Source organism: Anguilla rostrata, chromosome 13, assembly GCF_018555375.3.
Source record: "Anguilla rostrata isolate EN2019 chromosome 13, ASM1855537v3, whole genome shotgun sequence".
In the NCBI taxonomy this organism is placed as follows: domain Eukaryota; kingdom Metazoa; phylum Chordata; class Actinopteri; order Anguilliformes; family Anguillidae; genus Anguilla; species Anguilla rostrata.
In genome coordinates, this window is record NC_057945.1 from 38017215 (window position 1) to 38035920 (window position 18706).

At 42.0% G+C, this 18706-nt stretch overlaps 2 protein-coding genes across 7 annotated transcripts; both read left to right on the plus strand.

Annotated features, from left to right (window-relative positions):
- The first annotated feature begins 913 nt into the window (after positions 1-913).
- On the plus strand, positions 914-7149 carry LOC135237335 (suppressor of cytokine signaling 2-like). 2 transcript variants are annotated; one of them, XM_064304413.1, is made up of 4 exons: positions 914-1452; positions 1872-2030; positions 4764-5032; positions 5961-7149. In XM_064304413.1, exons 3-4 carry the CDS (start codon positions 4771-4773, stop codon positions 6503-6505), a joined length of 807 nt encoding a protein of 268 aa, XP_064160483.1. In that variant the 5' UTR covers positions 914-1452; positions 1872-2030; positions 4764-4770; the 3' UTR covers positions 6506-7149. The 2 variants fall into 2 exon arrangements, with proteins under 2 accessions (XP_064160483.1, XP_064160484.1); XM_064304414.1 differs by lacking the exons at positions 914-1452; positions 1872-2030 and adding an exon at positions 2044-3036.
- A 5024-nt stretch (positions 7150-12173) lies between these two features.
- On the plus strand, positions 12174-17398 carry LOC135238538 (small integral membrane protein 29-like). Of its 5 annotated transcripts, none has more exons than XM_064306541.1 (6): positions 12185-12596; positions 12819-12899; positions 13567-13829; positions 14309-14334; positions 14670-14793; positions 16366-17398. In XM_064306541.1, exons 3-6 carry the CDS (start codon positions 13731-13733, stop codon positions 16432-16434), a joined length of 318 nt encoding a protein of 105 aa, XP_064162611.1. In that variant the 5' UTR covers positions 12185-12596; positions 12819-12899; positions 13567-13730; the 3' UTR covers positions 16435-17398. The 5 variants fall into 5 exon arrangements, with proteins under 5 accessions (XP_064162615.1, XP_064162611.1, XP_064162612.1 ...); XM_064306542.1 differs by having other exon boundaries at positions 12819-12891; XM_064306545.1 differs by lacking the exon at positions 14309-14334 and having other exon boundaries at positions 12174-12596.
- The last annotated feature ends 1308 nt before the right edge of the window (positions 17399-18706 follow it).

Below are 18706 nucleotides of genomic sequence, written 5' to 3' on the forward strand. Positions count from 1 at the left end.
CGACCACTGACTTGTCAGTCATACAGCCTTTACCTGGATATTACCAACCTGTAGCTAATCAGTATATATTTGCTGATCTAATAAATTCCGGACTTTCGACTAGGCTAGAAGGCAAAAGAACGACGTAACTTTAAAAATTCCAGGCAGCGTTTCTGTCACAGTTTCAGCACAAGCTATAGGAGTTATGACGTTAAACACCTCAACGGTAATTATGTAAAATCGTTTGTGTATTGTGTGTTATTTCCAGCATCAAATGTGTTTTTTCAAAATTATGGCTACGCAATCATCTGTAATGTTCCCTGCCACTAAATCTTGAAAGTCTTTCAAATTGCACATGAATAAATAACCTATGTCAATCTTGTTTCGGTTCCTATTTCACCAGCCAGATTATGTTTGTATTTCGTTATTGACACAAACCACAATGTTTAATCCGAGGAGGTATCTAAATAGGCACTTTGTTCTTACTGTAAACTAAAATATGCGGTTGCACCACCACTACGTGCCCGTTCTTGAATTTACACACGGGGGCACTGCAACTAGGTTACTACTTTTGTAGTCGTCGAACTTATACCTTATATAGCGATGGTAGGCATGTCAACTTCTCGTCACTTCTAGATCTCCCGGAAAAAAAAAGAAAGAAAAAACTTGTGTAGGTTATTAGGTTTGATAACATTAATTGAGAGAATGGTTTAACGATGTGGCAAATGGTAGCATGCACCGTTACACTCAGTGAGCACTTAAATACGCACCGGCTAGATCCGGACAAAGCACTCGATGAAATGGTTTCTGAATAAAAGGTCAGCAGATTTCCATTATACCATATATTTAGCAAGCTTGCACGACCGAACTGCGCATGTTCCCACGACTAGTGTTCACGAGACGTGTTGACGTGCGACAGTGAGTCACAAAGAGTGAGAAGGCCAGACAGTGTTCAGGCAAGACTTAGATCAATTTTTCATTGTTGTATTTGCAAAAGGATGTGGCGATATTTCACCATCCCCAACGCACGCACTTTTGAATGAGGCAGTAGTCCAGGCTATATTAATTATACCATGATTTAAAACATTTTTCAGCATCCTCACGAGGCAATGTATTGTTCTTGCCTCCCACAGAAACAAGGGTCTCGCTCACAAGCAACGACAATGAATTTCTGGCTTGTTACATTTACGTATTGGTGGTTTAAAATGCCACTAGTTGCCTAGCAAACAAACAATTACGCCGTTCTTGGTGTGGGTGTGTGGTAAAACACTTTATACTGAAGAAGCTGCACATTAAGAAAAGTCAGAGACAGAACGTTAACTTGCGCTTAAAGAAGTAGACCGACTGTATTCAACCGGGAGCGAAAAAGATGCACTTGGTGACCTCATCGTCTGGCCCGTGGATTGGTGGACCTGCGCCAGAACAAAGACAATCCCACGTGACTAGGCTTTCTGAGAATGTTCCTGGAAAGAGGTGCGCTGCTTTCACGGGGAAAACGTGTCCAGTTAGGAGATAGGCGAACTGGGCCAATAGGAATGGTCAGACCAGAATTTAAGACACAATTAATTTTTACGCTGGATACATGCGTGAACTTAGTCATTTTCTTTACAGAAGAAATATGTGACCCAGAAGAGTTACTTTTGCTTACAGGAAAATGTGCCTCTTTGTAATGGCTAGCTAGTTAGCCGTGAATAATTGCTTCCGCAGCTATGAGCCAGATTAGATATACGACCCGTACCTCTTAGTTCCGTGCTATACGTTTTATATTAGAAATGTATGAATGCCCAGTTCTGGTGGCAATCCTTCGACTCTGTTCGTAGCAACCAAAACGACTCGGTCGTTTGCTCTCACGACAAATTTTGTGTGACTTATTTGTTCAATTTCGCCTTTAGGCTGTAGCCTATTATTTAGATGGGGTGCACCTAGCTGTGTACAGATCTGAAGATGTAAGCACGAAATAGGACAGAAACAAAGAATTTTCTGTTACATCGACAATCCTAATCTTTTCGGACACCTCAGCAAACCACTACCCCGGCTGCGAGGAGAAAGAGGTGAGATATTGTCAGCTATTCTTTAAATGTGATATCCTCTGTAACGCATACAGTACAATGAACAATTGTCTTATATCAGACTATTAGTAACACGCATGTCCTATTTCCAACGCCAGTGCGGTCATCTGATTAACGGAATTTAACAATAGGCAATTATATATAAATAAATGTCACGTAGGGTCTCGCATTTGATTGCGCAAGTCAAATCAAGTAAAACGTGGACCAACAGTTTTAAACAAGGATTTTCATTGTGTATAATTTACTTGTTTATTAGCTATCTGTCACGTTAAGAAAACTGCATTTCAAAATATTTGCCAGCTGAGTAAACGAGTCTTATTTTTGACATAATTGAATTGAAGTTAATGCATTGCAGTTAGTGTGCAACACGAATGCGTGCGAAATCTTTTGTTGTATGGGCCTACTTTTTGCTTACAAATTTAAAAGTGAATGTGGTATCTCAACTTGTAAGATCTTATAGTGAAATTGGGACTTCCCTTCAAGAAAACTTGCTCTTTATCCTCTTTCTTTTGAAATAAATTATTTCAGTCAGATCCCCGACTGACTTCAGATTACGTGCTCTTTGCCACATATGAGACTCCCTCTAAATATCGAGCTAATTGTTCTGGTGTTGGAAAAATTGTACCTAGGTACAATTTAAAGTAAATGCGAGTTAATTAACCACTTCTCGGTCCGCGTCGTAGGCTGAATAGCCGACACACCGAAAGCAAATTTAAAAAGCAATTTTTTAAAAATTCTAAAATAAAAAAAATACAAATTCTACAGAACAGGGCATCGGAGGTAGGAATGTAAAGGTGACAATCAGATGTGAGTTTGGTCAACCACATATCAGTCAATATTTAAGTAACGAATTCGAGCAGGTTTACTCGCCAATGGGTTTTCAATGGACGATAGCTTCATTCTTTTACTTCCAATCTACGCCCATGCACGAAGTTGCGCAGTGATATTGGAATGAACGCACCCAGGGCGCGCGCGGAACAGTCCGTCGGTAAAAATGCACAGTGGATTTTTCAGCCAGTTGCCTTTGTTGTTGGATCAAAGTAAATAATTGTGGTAAAATATTTCCTCCTTTAGCTCATTCTGATTAGTTGATTTGTTCACAGTCGAACCACGAGTGTTTTCTAAATTCACTACCCATCTGTGTATTTTCTTTTCTGTATATACATAAAACACGTAATGGTTTCTTATTGTTTTCCATTTTCAAATATATATACACGATATAATAGTTTGGAATTAACTTCTTAGTCTTCATATTTTGGCCAAAATATTCTACATTTTTTCAGATTAAAAAAACCAATAAAAAGTTGGCCACTGTAAAGAAAATAACACTATGCTCTGTTTTCTGCATGCCTCATGGTAGAACAGACACACTTAAAAAGATTGAGTTGGATATGAAGATGAGGGTCTAATATGAAATAATTTTACATGTCATTTCTGGATGTTTGCAGTCAGATGTAATGTGATGGCCGTTTTGAGAAGGGCTTTGTGAACTTTGCCACTCACACGCAGACACACACATTTTCAATAGCCATCACTGTTATCATTAACTTATTGCTTTGTGGTCAGTTCTGGTCAGTTTAAAGCTGAAAATTGCATGTAGGCTTTTTCTTGCAAATGTGAATATTTTTGTTAACCTGTGTATATCTCGTGTTCAACCAAAGAATATGGTGTAATTTGTTACATTATCTGTAAATCCACTTTCCTTTAGATGTTAATGACAAATTTTCCCTCCACATATTTAAGATATCTGTGACCCTGAAAGAGATTAAGAGTGTGAATCACACGGCACCATATTGGCTAATGCAGGGTTTCCAAAACTCAGTCTGGGGCCTCTCCTGTGTCTTCCTTCCCGCCACAATCATAATCCCATAATTGTTAGCAGGCTGCTAATTTTTATTAATTAGGTGCTTTTCATGTTTGGAGGGATTATTTGCCCTCTTAAACCACATTATGTGTGAAATAGCTTTTGCGTGCTACGAAGAGTATAATTCCCATGTCGATACTTTGCTACTTTGCTTGTGTTTATTGACCTACATTGCAAACAATTACATAAAAAGAGGTAACTTTTTTTCCGACCGCATGAAAGACAGAGGTAGATAAATAGACTCCTAATTAGTTTGTTGAACATGTGTTTCATTTCTTTCATATTTTTTGCTTCAAATTATTTACACAATGCAGTTTGACTCATTATCAATTGCTTTGTCTTTGAATACTTCATTATCTTCCAGATGGTTAGTTTTAGTGGCCTGGTGTTCACACTTGCAATTAGGAGTCTATTGATTCACCTTAGTCTTTAATTTGAAGTTCTACCTCTATTTATGACAACATAAAACTGTAAGAACAATAAGAAGCATGGGAATTTTATTCTTTATGGCATGCATAGCTATTTCTGACATAACATGGCTTAAGAGGGTAAAAATAATCCCTCTAAACATGAAAAGCACCTAATTAAAAAAAACAACAAAAACAGCTTTTTAACATTCTGGGAATGAAAACTGGCATGCTACAGGGGGGCCCCAGGAGCGAGATTGAGAACCCCTGAGCTCGTGTGTGTGTGTGTGTGTGTGTGTGTGTGTGTGTGTGTGTGCGTGTGTGTGTGTGGGTGGGGGTGGGGGGGGGCTCAGGGGCCCGGGGCAAAAACATCATTTTAAAATGGAGGTGTGTTTTGCAGACTTTGGATGGAACATCATTTTAAAATGGAGGTGTGTTTTGCAGACTTTGGATGGGGCATATGCAGTGTGTCTCACAAACACCGGAAAGTGACTCAGAGACTCCGGCGCTGCAGGTTTGGGGACGGGCGCCCGCCAGCTCCAGACGGAGCACGCCGGGGGCCTCGGGCGTCCCCATGATCCTTCCCAACCTCGTCCCGGGGAAATCCCTCGCCCCCGTCCGGCTCAAGGACCAGGGTCCGGACCGGCCGAGGGCGGGGTCCGCGGAGGATGCGCCGCAAGTGGAGAGGGCGCTGGCCCACCTCCAGGAGTCCGGTCAGTGCTCTCCGTCTGTCTGTCGGCACTGCCTCAGAATGTCAGTCGCTAACGGTGTCAGTGAGCCAGTTCTGCAGCTCTGTACTTTGTGTTGTAAGTCGCTCTAAATGTTAATCGGAGGTAATAAAATGTAATGTGACAAGTGTATTTGTGATTGTGTCACCCGTAATGAAAAGTTTTAGGTCAGTGTTTAATTTATAAGGATTCAATATTTTTAATGCATATTTAAGCAAGTCCGGGCCTTCAAAGGCTCAGTCTGGCTGCAAAACGATCTAGCTTCATTTGTCCATGATACATTAAAGGAATGATTATTTTCTAATTAATTTAAAAGCTCTTGTTCAATTCAACATGAGGTCAAATGGAAATCAATCAGTGTTGGTCAAACGTATAATCAATATAATCACCTATTTATGCCTGGATGTGTCTATTGAGATTTTGAGTATAACAGTATTGAAAAAATAATACATTCTATTGTGCACAAGGAAAAATCTCATTTGAATATGTTTGTAGAACTTGATTTTCCATTCTAGACAGAGAATATAATTTAAATATAATTAAAGTGTGCAGGACGTTGCATTGCCTAATACCCGAGCGAACTCAGGCTGGAAAATGTCTCGGTCTGTAGACTTTTTATTCGAGCAGAACTCCTGGATAAATAGCGGTAAGGCAAACTAACGTCAAACCGGCAGTTAACTAGCTACCTTAAACAAACGGATCAAGTTGTGGTTGGAAGCAGTCGCAGTCTGGCTTAGTCCTATGTTACACTGAAGAGCCGCAGGGTAGTTCTATTTAATTTTGTAGGGTTTTTTGTTCCGACGCGCTTGTTGTTCATAGCGCTATTGGGAGGACTCTGCTGGACTGCGCGTGGGTAATTTGGCTAACAACGCTTTCCCCCCCTCCCCTCCCCTCTCCTCCCCTCGCGTTGCAGGCTGGTACTGGGGCCCCATCACCGCCACAGAGGCCAAGCAGCTCCTGAGTGGGGCTGAGGAGGGCACCTTCCTGCTGCGGGACAGCTCGAACCCGGGCTACCTGCTCACGCTGTCGGTCCGGACCAGCCTGGGCCCCACCCACCTGCGCATCGAGTCCAGCGGCGGGACCTTCGGGTTCGACTCGCTGGCCATGGCCCGGCCGCGCCTGCGCAGGTTCGGGGGTGCCGTGGAGCTGGTGGAGCACTACGCCCTCACCTGCAGCCGCCCCGCCCAAGGCGCGCCCAAACCCGCCGCGGGGGAGGCCCCCAAACCAGCCGCGGAGGAGGCCCCCAAACCAGCCGCGGAGGAGGGCCCCAAACCCGCCGCGGAGGAGGGCCCCGAACGCTCCCTCCAGCTCAGGCTGGTCCGGCCCCTGCGCAGGGCGGCCCCCAGCCTGCAGCACCTCTGCCGCATCGCCATCAACCGCCACTCCCAAGCCCACCGGGACCTGCCGTTGCCGGGGCGACTAAAGGCCTTCCTGCAGGAATACCCCTTCTTACTGTAGAACGGACGCTGCTGCATTCTGGGGGATCGGCTGCCCGCAGAGGCGTCCCCTTTTATCGCAGTCGAGGACCGCTTCATTCGGCTCGCCGGTGAACCTTGCGGGCAGCCGCGCCATTCACGTGGTCTCCGCGGTCCCCTGCTGTCCTCCGAGCGTGTCCGTCAGTCGGGTCTTACTTCCTGTTCCTGTGGGCGGCGGACCGTCAGATTGCTTCTGAGACTGCGAGATAACAAGGACATGAAAAAGACTCGTTCTTCATGTTGAGTGAAGAAACCCTTTATTGAAACCCTTTGTATCACCTGTCATTTTTTTTCTAATATGGTGCACTTTGATTCATTTATACGATGTGACTGTAAAGCATAATGCATTGCCATTGTACTACTTGTACTCAAAAATCAATGGCTGCCCACATCCTATTATAAAAAATATGAATTGACCAAAAAGCAGGATTTTTGGATAGAACCCAAATATCCAAAGGACAAATTTATAAGCAAAGCAAAGCGTTCGTTTGATTATTGGGCATCTGCATTAATGAGGACAAGTCACTGCTGCTTTGTAAGGAATACTAAATTGTCCAAAAAGCCACAAGTGAAATATTTTGGATTGTTACATTTGAATAAATGTAAGAATAAATTTGAAAGAAGCAGTGTGTGGAATATTTTTTTAAGTGACTCTTCTTAACACCTGATTTTAGGTGGTCTGATTTTTTTTTCTTCCTGTTTTAAATGTAGGTGATAGTGGTAGTCATAATTCTTTACATCTTAATTTGATCCACTATTATCCAGAGTGAAAAGACCATCAAGGTAAGATACCCAGAATATTACAGAAAAATGAATAGAAAAGTAGTTGAAGATCAAGCTTAAATCCCACTTGAACATAGCACTTAAATATTTGCCTACGACACCAATTATTTTACCACCTCTAGTACCTAATAATGTCATGTGCATTTTAAATGAAATTATCTCAGAATAATAATAATTATTATGATAACAATAAGAAGAAAAAGAGAGAGGAAGTGCAATGATATTAATCGCCAACAATAAATAGTCATTCTTCGAAGGAATAAGCATTATCAAATTAAGTGAATGTTCATGTAGTTCCTGTAGCCATATAGTACAGAAGCCTCTGATGCACTCAGCTCTATAAATGTCTGTGATTCATTTCAGTATAATATATTACATCCATTGAAAACTGTTCACAAGTGTGTGATGTTATGTATTCGCCTTTTCTGACAAACAGGAGAAAATAAAACAGAATGCTCCCAAGATTTGCTCCCTGAGAGAGCAATTAAATAAATCAGGCGAGTTGCTTTGTACCTCTGGGGAGAAAGAAAAAAAACAACAAAAAAAAAAACACCAAAATGAACAATTTTCCTGGAATGGTGGATAAGCAGTCGGTAGAGTTTCCTGGAAGCCGAGGTCAGGGAGGACACAGCCTGCGCACTGGTGAACTACATTTCCGACGTACGACTGGGTTTGCAAAGGCTTTCAAAAAAAAAAAAATAAAGTTTTTTTTTTTTTTTGTTATAGTTTTTGGAAAACAGTCAAGTTCATCTCAAAAAAGGCTGACCCAACTACCTGGCTAATGGAAAGACATAGCTTTATATAACAAATAGAAATGTACTTTAATTGATTTCTAACATCGGAGAGAAACGATAAACACTTGGGTCCCTCTTGACAATACAGTTTGCGGACACCTCCCTCCCCTCCCCACACCCAGATAAAAACATTTGTGTTCAGATTAATTTTCAGACTTCTGAGGCGTTCAGAACGGGCCAATGAAAACGGACCTCCGCGCGGATGTCGCTCTCCCAGACAGAATGCCGAAGTGCAGCGTCACAGCCCTGATTTCAGAACGCTGAGGCTATTTCACATTTAAGGCTAGGGACGTGGCAACATAAGCCGTCCAATAGGAAACAAGCAGCTCTCAGCTTTTACATGTGACAGGGGACCCTTTTATAGGACCCTTTTAATTGGGCCGAGGAGGACGGGCGACGTCAGAGAAACTCACTGCAGCACAGGGACGAAAGCTGGAATCCAGGAAACGAGACAGAGTGTGGAGAATTTGGCTGGCCCACATGTAACAGCACGAGTAGACCATGTCATCCGCATGAGGGGGGTAATCTTTTTAAACTTTGGAGCTAATATCATTTTAGGTCAGGATCCCTCGGGCACTCGAGACACACACTTCTAACTACGCATCTAATGTTCCTTTGCCCCACTGAGATACAAGTGTCTGTCTGATGTCTGTTTAAGCGAAAGTCACTGCATCTGTTTGCCTCCTGTGAATACTTCAGTCACATGTGCAGCCTGACGGTTTTCTTATAATGTACTGCAATGAATCATTTGATGACCGTTCAGTGAGTCCTGCACAATGTAACTTCCCATGACTATCTGCGAGTGTTAAGAGATTTTCCACACCGGATATTGATCTGAAAGTCCCAGTCTTGGTTCGGTCAGCGTTAAGCCTGGCAGAGGATGGCAGGGATAATCTGGAGTATTCCGGTTATGATGTCCCTGGCTTTCATTGCTGTTATTAGAGCCTCTCCTTAATGGTGTAACGGCAGACTTTGGACCTCTGAGGATCCAAAGTCCCCTTTTACACCATTGAGAAGAGGCCCTAAATCATCACTGGAAAAGGACCTCCAGGTAAACTTTTTTTAATAATTTTTTTTTTTTTGGTAAACTTTTTAACCTCCTTTCCAAGCAAATAGCTGTGAAAGCGACAAGCTGATGTCATATCCTGCTCATCTTGCGCACAGTTAGGGGAAATACAGGGGTCTGCTAAGAACCCAGGTTCAGCCCATAAAAGCAAACTAAGTGGAGTGGGACAGAGGAGTGGGTGGGGGTGTGGGGCGGGGGGGCAGGCGGACGGGGGGTGGGGTGGGGTGGGGGGGGGGTTTCGGAGGAGAACCGCCTGTGGGCTTCGATGCTTGCGTGTTTGTCGAGCTTCCGCAAGCGCCGAGGGGAGGGCTAGCGCCCTCAGACTGAGTCGCCCTGTTCCTGGAACGAAGATTCCTGGAAACTGCAAGAAAAATCCAACCCCCCCCCTCCCCCCCCTCCCCGACCAGCCCAGGCAGCCTTATGACCTTCAGCACACACACACACACAGCACTGCGGAACATCCGCGGAAAACCAGCCTGCCTTCATTACCCGAACTAGGCCTCTGCAGAAAGGCTGACTGTCCCAGTTTGCAGTCTGCGACCGTATTTGCCAACGAGGCCTATTGCGACAAAATATACAAACTTCTCCTCAACTTCCCCCTGGAAAAAAATCTAGTTCTATTCTATTCTATTCTACTCAAACACATATTAACATATGCCATCTCACATACGTGTGGAATTAAGGAAAATCATGTAAAAACAAAATACATTTTTTGGAAAATATATTGATTAACTTCATTTTTTTTTTTTTACTATTATCAACATACAATGTATTTTAAAAGGAAATATGTATTTGTTTTTTTAAGTATTCCTTGCATGAAATAGGACATAATGTATTCCATTTGTACCATAAACGTATGTACACAACTTCATGATAATGGCTAGTTGGACTTACGAACACAGACTAGTGTAAATACAAAGACATGCAGGGCAGAATGTTTGTAATATACAGTGTGCCATTGTAACGACTGAGCAAACTGTGTCACTATTATTCCAGACAGGAAATCTGGAAGCAGCTCAGATACAGTCATATGACACACAGGGCAAGACCCTTTCCACCGCAAAACAAACACACACAGGCGCGCACACACTGGCACACAAAATACATACACACTTCATGCATACGCGCGCAACACACACATACAAACGTAATAATAATGTATGCTCTACACAAAAAACAGAATCAATCACAAATACACAACCACACACAAGGACGCACGCGCACACCCATTTTGCACCCATTAATCTTTCAACAGAAACATTTTGCGGTTTCTTGAGGGCATGTGTTTTCTCAGTTCTCTGCCATGGCAGAACTGACGCAGACAACACAAAATGTCGTTATTGCCTCCTTTTCCCTGTTCTCAGAACCGCTGCTCTGCTAAGCGTGGCTGCCTTACGGGTAGCCGTGTCTCTCCGCGCGCGTACTCGACGGTAAAAGATGCTCCAGCGGTCCTGCCGACGCTGCTGTGAGTTGTAACGGACTGAATCAGGGGGGGGCCTCTGCAGTACGAGCTCACGGAATTCCTGCCGTTCCCCGTGGATTACTGGCACCGGGGTGACATCGCCGCAGGGGAATTGTTTGACCCTTTCGACCTTTGTCTGATAAATCCTAATAAGAGCAGATGCACGCGGACACAAAAGGGGATATTCCTGCGCACCGTCTGGCATGCAGATCCCGCTGTAGCAGATAAATATTAAGCTCCGCGCATCATTATTCTCCGCCTAAGCTCTCACAGGCAACAGGCGGCGATCTCTTTCCACTGAGAACAATAATTTTGCTGTAATGCTACGAGGACGTTGATGGAGGGGGCGGCTTCCAGCGGTTGGAGACGGCCTGTACCGCGCGCGACTCTCAGATAAATTACAGCGGAAGCTTCCCTGAAACTCGCACCTCCCCCCATCTTTAGCTCTAAGCTCTACGGACTGCCTTTTTCACAACACGGTTATGTAACGTTACTGCCCCCGAACACCGAGTACTGTGGAAGGTATGCCAACGCCCTGTTTCCTGCACAGCTGGGAGAAATCTCAGGGTGTGAGTAAACATAATGCCTCGCAGAGCTTTTAGAGGGCGTGCTCAAACATGTGATCGGAGACAGGTAAAGGAGCTCAAATAAACCTGCTACGTTTGCCATATTAGAGGCACAGTTTTGATTTATGACAAGCTCTATTTTGATTTTAAGACTCGTTGGTAGGCCTACGGAGAGCAAGACACTGCACTTCAGAATAAAATTCAAATGTGTCTTCAGCAAACGTCTCTCTCAACCATCTAATAAATCAGAATTTATGTTGTAACGGCACTTCTGCTGCTTTTGTACAACAACAACAACATCAACAATAATAACATAATAATAATTATAATAATAATAATAATAAAAGCGGCCACTGGATTGCAAGAGACTACTATAAATGTGTTGCTCATTTGTGATGTCTCATGAGGAACTTCCTGAAGCACTGCCAGATTATACTTTTAACGGCAGTGAACAGGCAGCAACATTAGAAAGTTGCAATATTTTGGACTCCCTCTCCGTGTTCGGGTGGGAAATTAAAACTGCCAGTTAAACTGGGATGCACATTACACACCTAAAATGTTACTTGTCATTGCGCACTAGTTCAAGCCGGTTGCCCTTCCCATTTCCTGCGGACTTTTGTTGCTTTCCAGCAAAATAACCATTTGCTCAGGTGTGACAAAATTATTATTATTATTTTTTAATACATCACTGTCATGCATTAGCCTAATCTTTCCACACAGAAGACAGACATCCAATGGATGGTAATTTTGCTAATGATTTACTTATATTATAAATACATAAATCAATAAATGAGATTAGAATGGTCTGGGTGTATGCCAGCACAACAGAACACTGTATTTGATATATAGCCCTGCATTTTGGATGAAAGCCTGGCATCCAATAAACTAGAAAAACGTGGGAAAAATCTCCAAAATTGGATGTTTGCGAACGCCACGGTTTCCCAAACCTGTATTCAATTAGAATTTTTTTCCTCGACGCTGACCTCCAAGTAACCGGAAGTGTTACACTTTTTCCTTCACGAACTCAGTTTGCTTTAGTGATCGCTGAACTCTTCTGTGAAGAGGGAAAAAGAAAAACAATTATTGATTTAATTGTTACTTTAAGGTCAAACGTTGATTGAATACAGGACCCCGGTCTACCCCTTGCTGGTTTTTGCTACGCCCAAACTATAATTCGTTATGTCTATTGAGGGATCATTTTCCATCTGAAAGCAACGTGTGTCACAAATTGCAAGTCTGTCATTAGTTGTTTTCATTTCTAATGATTTATTATAGAAAAGTATATTCATTTTGGAAGCTTAATTATTAGGAAGAGATCGTGTCGATCACACTGCTTTTGTTTCGAGCCTCGTTGGCTGTTTGACCTAAGCAAAGTTTTCTATCGCTGCTGACCCAGTGCACTGGTGAGCTTAAGCGGACGCAACGATCAGATAGAGCGTCTAGGTCGGAACGAAAAGTGGCCTGCAATGGAGGTCGCGTGGTTGAGTCCCGGGGATTGGGGAAACTTTGGCCTAGTTGATTTAAAGTCGTATAGCGCCTCTCTGTGTGGTCAATTTATACTAATTCACGCCTTTCAGTTTATCCGCTCAGTTGTCAATCAAACTACGTCTGTATTTATTTTTCAGGGATGTACCTCAGCGGAGGAAATGGTTAACTGTCTTTGGACATCCTCCTGTTTTCCGGGATAGTCGTTTTTAGGTGTGCAGGTAGGCTACTTGGGTCAATACTGAATGTTAAAAAGTTTACAGATCGGGCCTCTGCAATTTTGTGGTAACTGGAACATGAATGCGGATTGGGAAAATATGGGTGAATTCACGTGATTGTTTACTTAGTAAGTTATACGTAGCCATAGCTACTGTCAAGGCGAAACCGTTTTTTTTACACAATACAGCTTTAGGCCATACAGCGCATTAGTCAACAAGTTCAACAACGTGAGAACCTTTGCAACGTCAGGGGTTGACTACCGCTCGTTTAATCACCGATAGTTTACATTAAACGTTTTTTCGCTGCATTACAGTGAGTCCATGTAAATACCTGCTTTGTTTGCGCACTCGTTCCTGTTAAACGTTGATCGTGGGTTTGAATTCCAAATGGAGCAAGTAACCCAACTTGTCTTGCGAGTTCACGTAAGGTCAGGTTGCAGGCCACGCTTGTGAAACGAGGGATTATTATGTGCTGAGCAGTTGGACACAAGTTCATGGTATCAACATCTACCACCTTCTCCCCTTTTTCTAATAACGCTCAAGTTATGCACTGTTGCAGGACTTCATAATGTACAGTGTCGTCGTCAAATCAGTTCCATAAGCGTGAAATGGCCAGATAATGTCTGACTTAAGTTATGATTTCTGTCTGTTTTCTGGTCCATCTGGACAGTGACATTCAGGAGACATGTGACTGTTGTGGATGAGGTGTGAACAGCTGGAGAGAAACCGGAGGAGACTGGACTGCAGCGTTTTTCTGTTAGGAATTCTTGTGGGGGGTGGGTGGGGGTGCTGGACTGCGCACACACCCCTCAACACTCATCAAGACATTGCAACATGAACACTACCTCCTCCTCTGAAGAGGGAGATGGCATTATCCACTATGTGCTGCTGCCAATCTTCTTCATCGCCATCGTTGGGGTTTCTGCTGCTGGGGTAGGTTGCAAGAGGCCAGTATACCTTACATTACATTTATTTAGCTGACTCATTTATCCAAAGCGACGTACAAGATGTGCATACCGAAGGTCATTGGAACAACTACAAAACACAGGTCCGATAAGGTACTCAATACTCATTTTGCAACAGTTATTTATAGCCGTGAACACACCAATTCCAGTTCACACCGGAAACATTACTCTCTGACGTAACCTATGCTAAGTAAAGACTCACCTGGCAGAGAAGTTGCTCCATAGTCCAAGAAGAGAGATATGTGTGTGTGTGTGCGCGTGCGCGCGTGAGTGTGTATGTGAACACAAATCAAACCGGTGGAGTCGTGAGTTACTTTGCAAAAGTGGCACAAAGGAAAGAACCAAAAAACAAGAGGCATGAACTGAATTTAGTGAATTAATATTCGTCCAGATTTAACTGTACAGTTTTGTTGTATATTTAAGCCTAAACGAATGTCTCCCTTTTAGGTGCTGTACATGTCTAAGAAGAGAAGGTAAATGTTCCGGTGTGAAGTAGGCAGAATAATGTGTTTTTTAGTGACATACTAGATTTTCTAGCTTTAGCTCACAAACCCCCGGTTGCCCTTGACCACCCATTGTACAGCCGGCAGGTCATCGTTAACTTCTGTGAATGTGTAAAATGACCTTCATCACGCACAAAAAAAAAACTATCTGGGCCAATTAAACATGCTCTAAACTGACATATCTTTCTTAAAAAAAAAAAAACCAGGAAGTGAACTATCCCTTTTATAGTGCTTAAGACCATATTGCATCCTAATTTTGCATAATAATTAAATGCCTTTAACGGGAGCAACATTTGTATTTTCAGGATCGATCGATTGCGTCACCAGCTGGTTCCTGTCTATACGTACGACCCGTTGGAGGAGGAGGAGGAGGAGGAGGAGGAAGAGGAGACGGAACGGGATGTCCTGTTGAGGAGCGAAAATGCAGAGGTACTGTACTTCCCATACTTTTCCATTTTCTTACAAAACAACCCTAGATGCCTTTCCGACTAAGTCTGGTGGGAACCTATTTTTCCCCACTTTCAGGAGCGCACGTCAGTTTTTCCTGTACGTGTCAGAGTTTTCAAAGGGATATGTATCTGCATGGAATGTGGATAAACCGATCAGTTCAGTGATTAAATGATGACACAGTCAGCTATGAATTGCAGCCTGTGGACAGCTACAGTGTTGCCTGGTGGGTATAACCAGTGCATATTAAAGTTTGCGTTTTTGTTCAGTTTTGTGGAATTGGGCCTATTTTTATTCCGTTATAATAAAATGACGTACTGTTGAATTAGATTAGCTACTATTCAGCTGGTATTTGAATCACCCCATGACTATAAATGAGGATAGGTGATCATAATTGTGAATATAATAATAATAATAATAATAATAATAATAATAATAATAATAATAATACATGTATTTCTGTAGTGCTTTTTATTGCACTCAAAGCATTTTATAGAAAGGTAATACAAAAACGACCCCAACATGGCTATATTGTGAAACCAGTAAAACGTGTTTTGGCACAGAAACGCAGTGAAACACGTTGGCTTGTTCTCAGGTCTGTGGATTAGAAGGTGGAGATTCCACTGCTTACTCCACCTCCACAAAATCATATAGTGTGATATGCAGCATGATTAGCCAGAGTTTAAAGCTCAGGTGTAAACCCCTAGACCACAGAACTGCATTGTAATTGGACCAGCTATCAAAATCTGTGAAATAAGGATTCTCTGTTCCAGTTGTTAATAAGTTCTGTGGTGTAAGGGGTTTAAACCTGAGGTTTAAACTCCAGCTAAGCGCACTGCAATGGATCCATATAGTTAATCTCCGTAGACACTAGGTGGTGGAAAATTTATTGCAAACATTGATTTTAGATCTGATTGATTTTTCCCCATGTGGCGTAAAATGGCAACATCCAGCCATGTTTCATTGACTTTTTCAGCTTGAGTTGCGGGTGCAATTGTTGAGTCTATTTTTACCACGTCCTTGGAAATGTTGATGGTATTTTGTGCAGAAAACATGAGTAGGAAGGTTTCTAGCCCTTGGATTGAAGGGAGGAAAAAATGAAAGAATTTTGTCTTTCTCTTACGGCTTTCAATTTGGGAAGCGTACTGTCAATTTGTCCAGTGTTTTAATACTAAGCCCAAATGTATGAAAATTGTTATACATTTAAAATAAAACTTTTTTTTTTCTGTGTTCCAGTAGCACTAGTCTAAAGGCGGCAAGGTGTAATGATGTCATTGTGTTCGGCCAATTGTCTTTCTAGTTTGAAGAAGGAAAAAAAAATCAAACAGCCTTTCATCTCAACTCTGACATGAGCATGTGATGCTTGTCTCCATGGTGCTACCATAGAGACACCAGTGGAATATTCTAGAAGCTCCCATATATGATTTATTTCAGCAAGTGTGCTGCTAAATGAACAATATGAACAGGTTTTATCCTGAAATAGTATACTATTTTATATGTATTGGACATTTGAATCTCTGGTTGATTTCTCTCTTCTTCTGTGTCTGCGTGCAGGCGATTCAGGGCTTGACAGGGTTCTATCAGCATGAGCACCCCCTACTGGTGAAGAACGGCAGTGCATGATAAGCTGGTAATGTGCTGAAGCCAGATAGCGTTGTAGTCATGCATGAGGACCACACCCACTTCTCACACCGTCTTTCCTTATCCTATTTAATCCTCTGTACTGAACAGGAATAGTTTCTCATGAGTGACACGCCTTTCCCTTTACCTCACCATTACTGTGTATTTCACAATTATTTAATATTTATAATAAAAAAAAACCCAGCTTGAATCAGATTTAATGATCCAAGGTCCAAAAGTGGGTTACATACCTTTTTTAGTTACATCTGTGCAGTGATTAAAATTTTTTTAAAAGAAGTTTCTTTAATGCTGTAATATGAGCACCTTTAACAGAACAGAAATACAGATATACAAAGAGAAAGACATCTTGCAGAAAGGTACTGTTTACAAACATAAAACTGTCCCTCCAGGGAAAACGAGCAGTAAACTGTCAAATTTTTTAAATCTTTTTTTAAAAATCATGAACATTCCATCTCTCTGACTGTTTAGACCACCTGTGAAGTGTCGTCTTTGGCAGTTTTAGAACAACACCTCAGTACAGCGATTCACCGTGGTTAAACATGTCATATCCTGTCTGAGTAAAATGTAAACATGCAGGGCTTATCTTTCAAATGATGTCATCTGTAGCAATAGTTGAGCCACTTCCGAATGTTATACTATGCTGGTATCCAGTTGTGCTTGTGTCCTGGGTTGCCATTGGTGACCGGGCTCTGTATGAATATAGGGACAAAATGGCGTCTTTCAAATCATGCAAAAAGTTTTATGAGTGCTAATGTTTCCCTGCCATTGATGTTTAGATTTTGAAAAGCATTGTTTGTAAATTTTAATGTTTTTTTTTTTTGATAGGAAGTCAACATGCAAAAAAAAAAAGCTAAAAGTATATCTTGGAATAAGAATATTTTTTCTAGTTGAGAGATTTTAACGATGTTAAATAATGTTAAAATAAAGACTGCGTTATACCCATTTATTACCTTTTGGTCTGTTTGGAGTGTCGCCCTGTTTGACAGATAACCTGGAGTGGATTTAATGCTGGATTGACAGGCCTCATCATGCAGCACCCTACGCTAGCAATGTACCGTAGCAATTCTGTAACACACACACACCCATCACTACGCTGGAGAATCTTTCCTGTTTATTTCAGAGGAAACACACACACACACCAACATCACTTAGGGCACAGCAGACAGGTCCCCCCCCCCCCCCCAGGTTAAATTTGGTTATATCCCAGTAAATCCACGTGACGGGTCATTAATCATAAAGCTGCTAATCATTACTCTGCTCTCACCGATTCTTCCATGCTCTACCTTCAAATGATGTTACTGTTTTTTTATATACATTTTATTTTTATATATTTAAATATGTCTTGCTTTAGCATAATTGTTTAATGGTGAGATGGACAAAGGGCAAGGCGCACACACACTGAAGGTATGGACCCAGAACACAACGCACACGCGTGTTCAACCCACCGTCCCCATGCCAACGCGCTGTCGAGAAAAATAAAAACCAGCAGCACTCGATATTTGAAAAAAAAAAAAAGAGAGAGAAAACGTATTTATTACACACACCTGCTTACACATAACACAGTAAGGGATTACTGATGTCAGAGATTACATCTGCAGTACATGTACTCCCCCCAGAGTCCCAACGGGGTTGGCTGGCCTGCTTTCCAAGAAGTCTGGAACATCCTGGACCTCCTCCCATGGCCACAAGGGGCAGCGTTTGCTAAAATGTACCGTTTTCTTTCCCGGCTAAATTCAAGATAAATATTCAAAAAGAAAACCCAAATGACAGGCCATACGGCACACTGTTATATTCCTGAGGCTAACGCATTTTCTCATAAAATATTTTTTTTTCTTCCCCATTCCATCTGAATGTCAAGGGATTTTTATATTTATAGTTTCAGTGATAGCATTTCTAAATCCCCCCCTTATTTTCTTAAAGATATATTTTTATTGAGAATTTTTTTTTATTTTTTTTTTAGAGTATGGGTGTGAAAGGGATTGCTGCAGATGAAATGGAGGGGCAAATCACAGATTTTTAAAATTTTTCTTTGAAATATCAGTAAAATGTCGGACCCCCCACAGATCTGGATTGAAATGCTAAATGAAATAGGCAGCACAGTTTATGGCTAGAGGATCATACTTAACAAAAAAGAATGGGTATATTGGGGGAAAAGAAACAGTTTCAGTCAAAGTAGTTGTTTGCATCCAATAAAGCTTGAATATTAAACTTTCCACTGATTCTTGTGCTTTCAAATGGACAGGAACAAAGGATC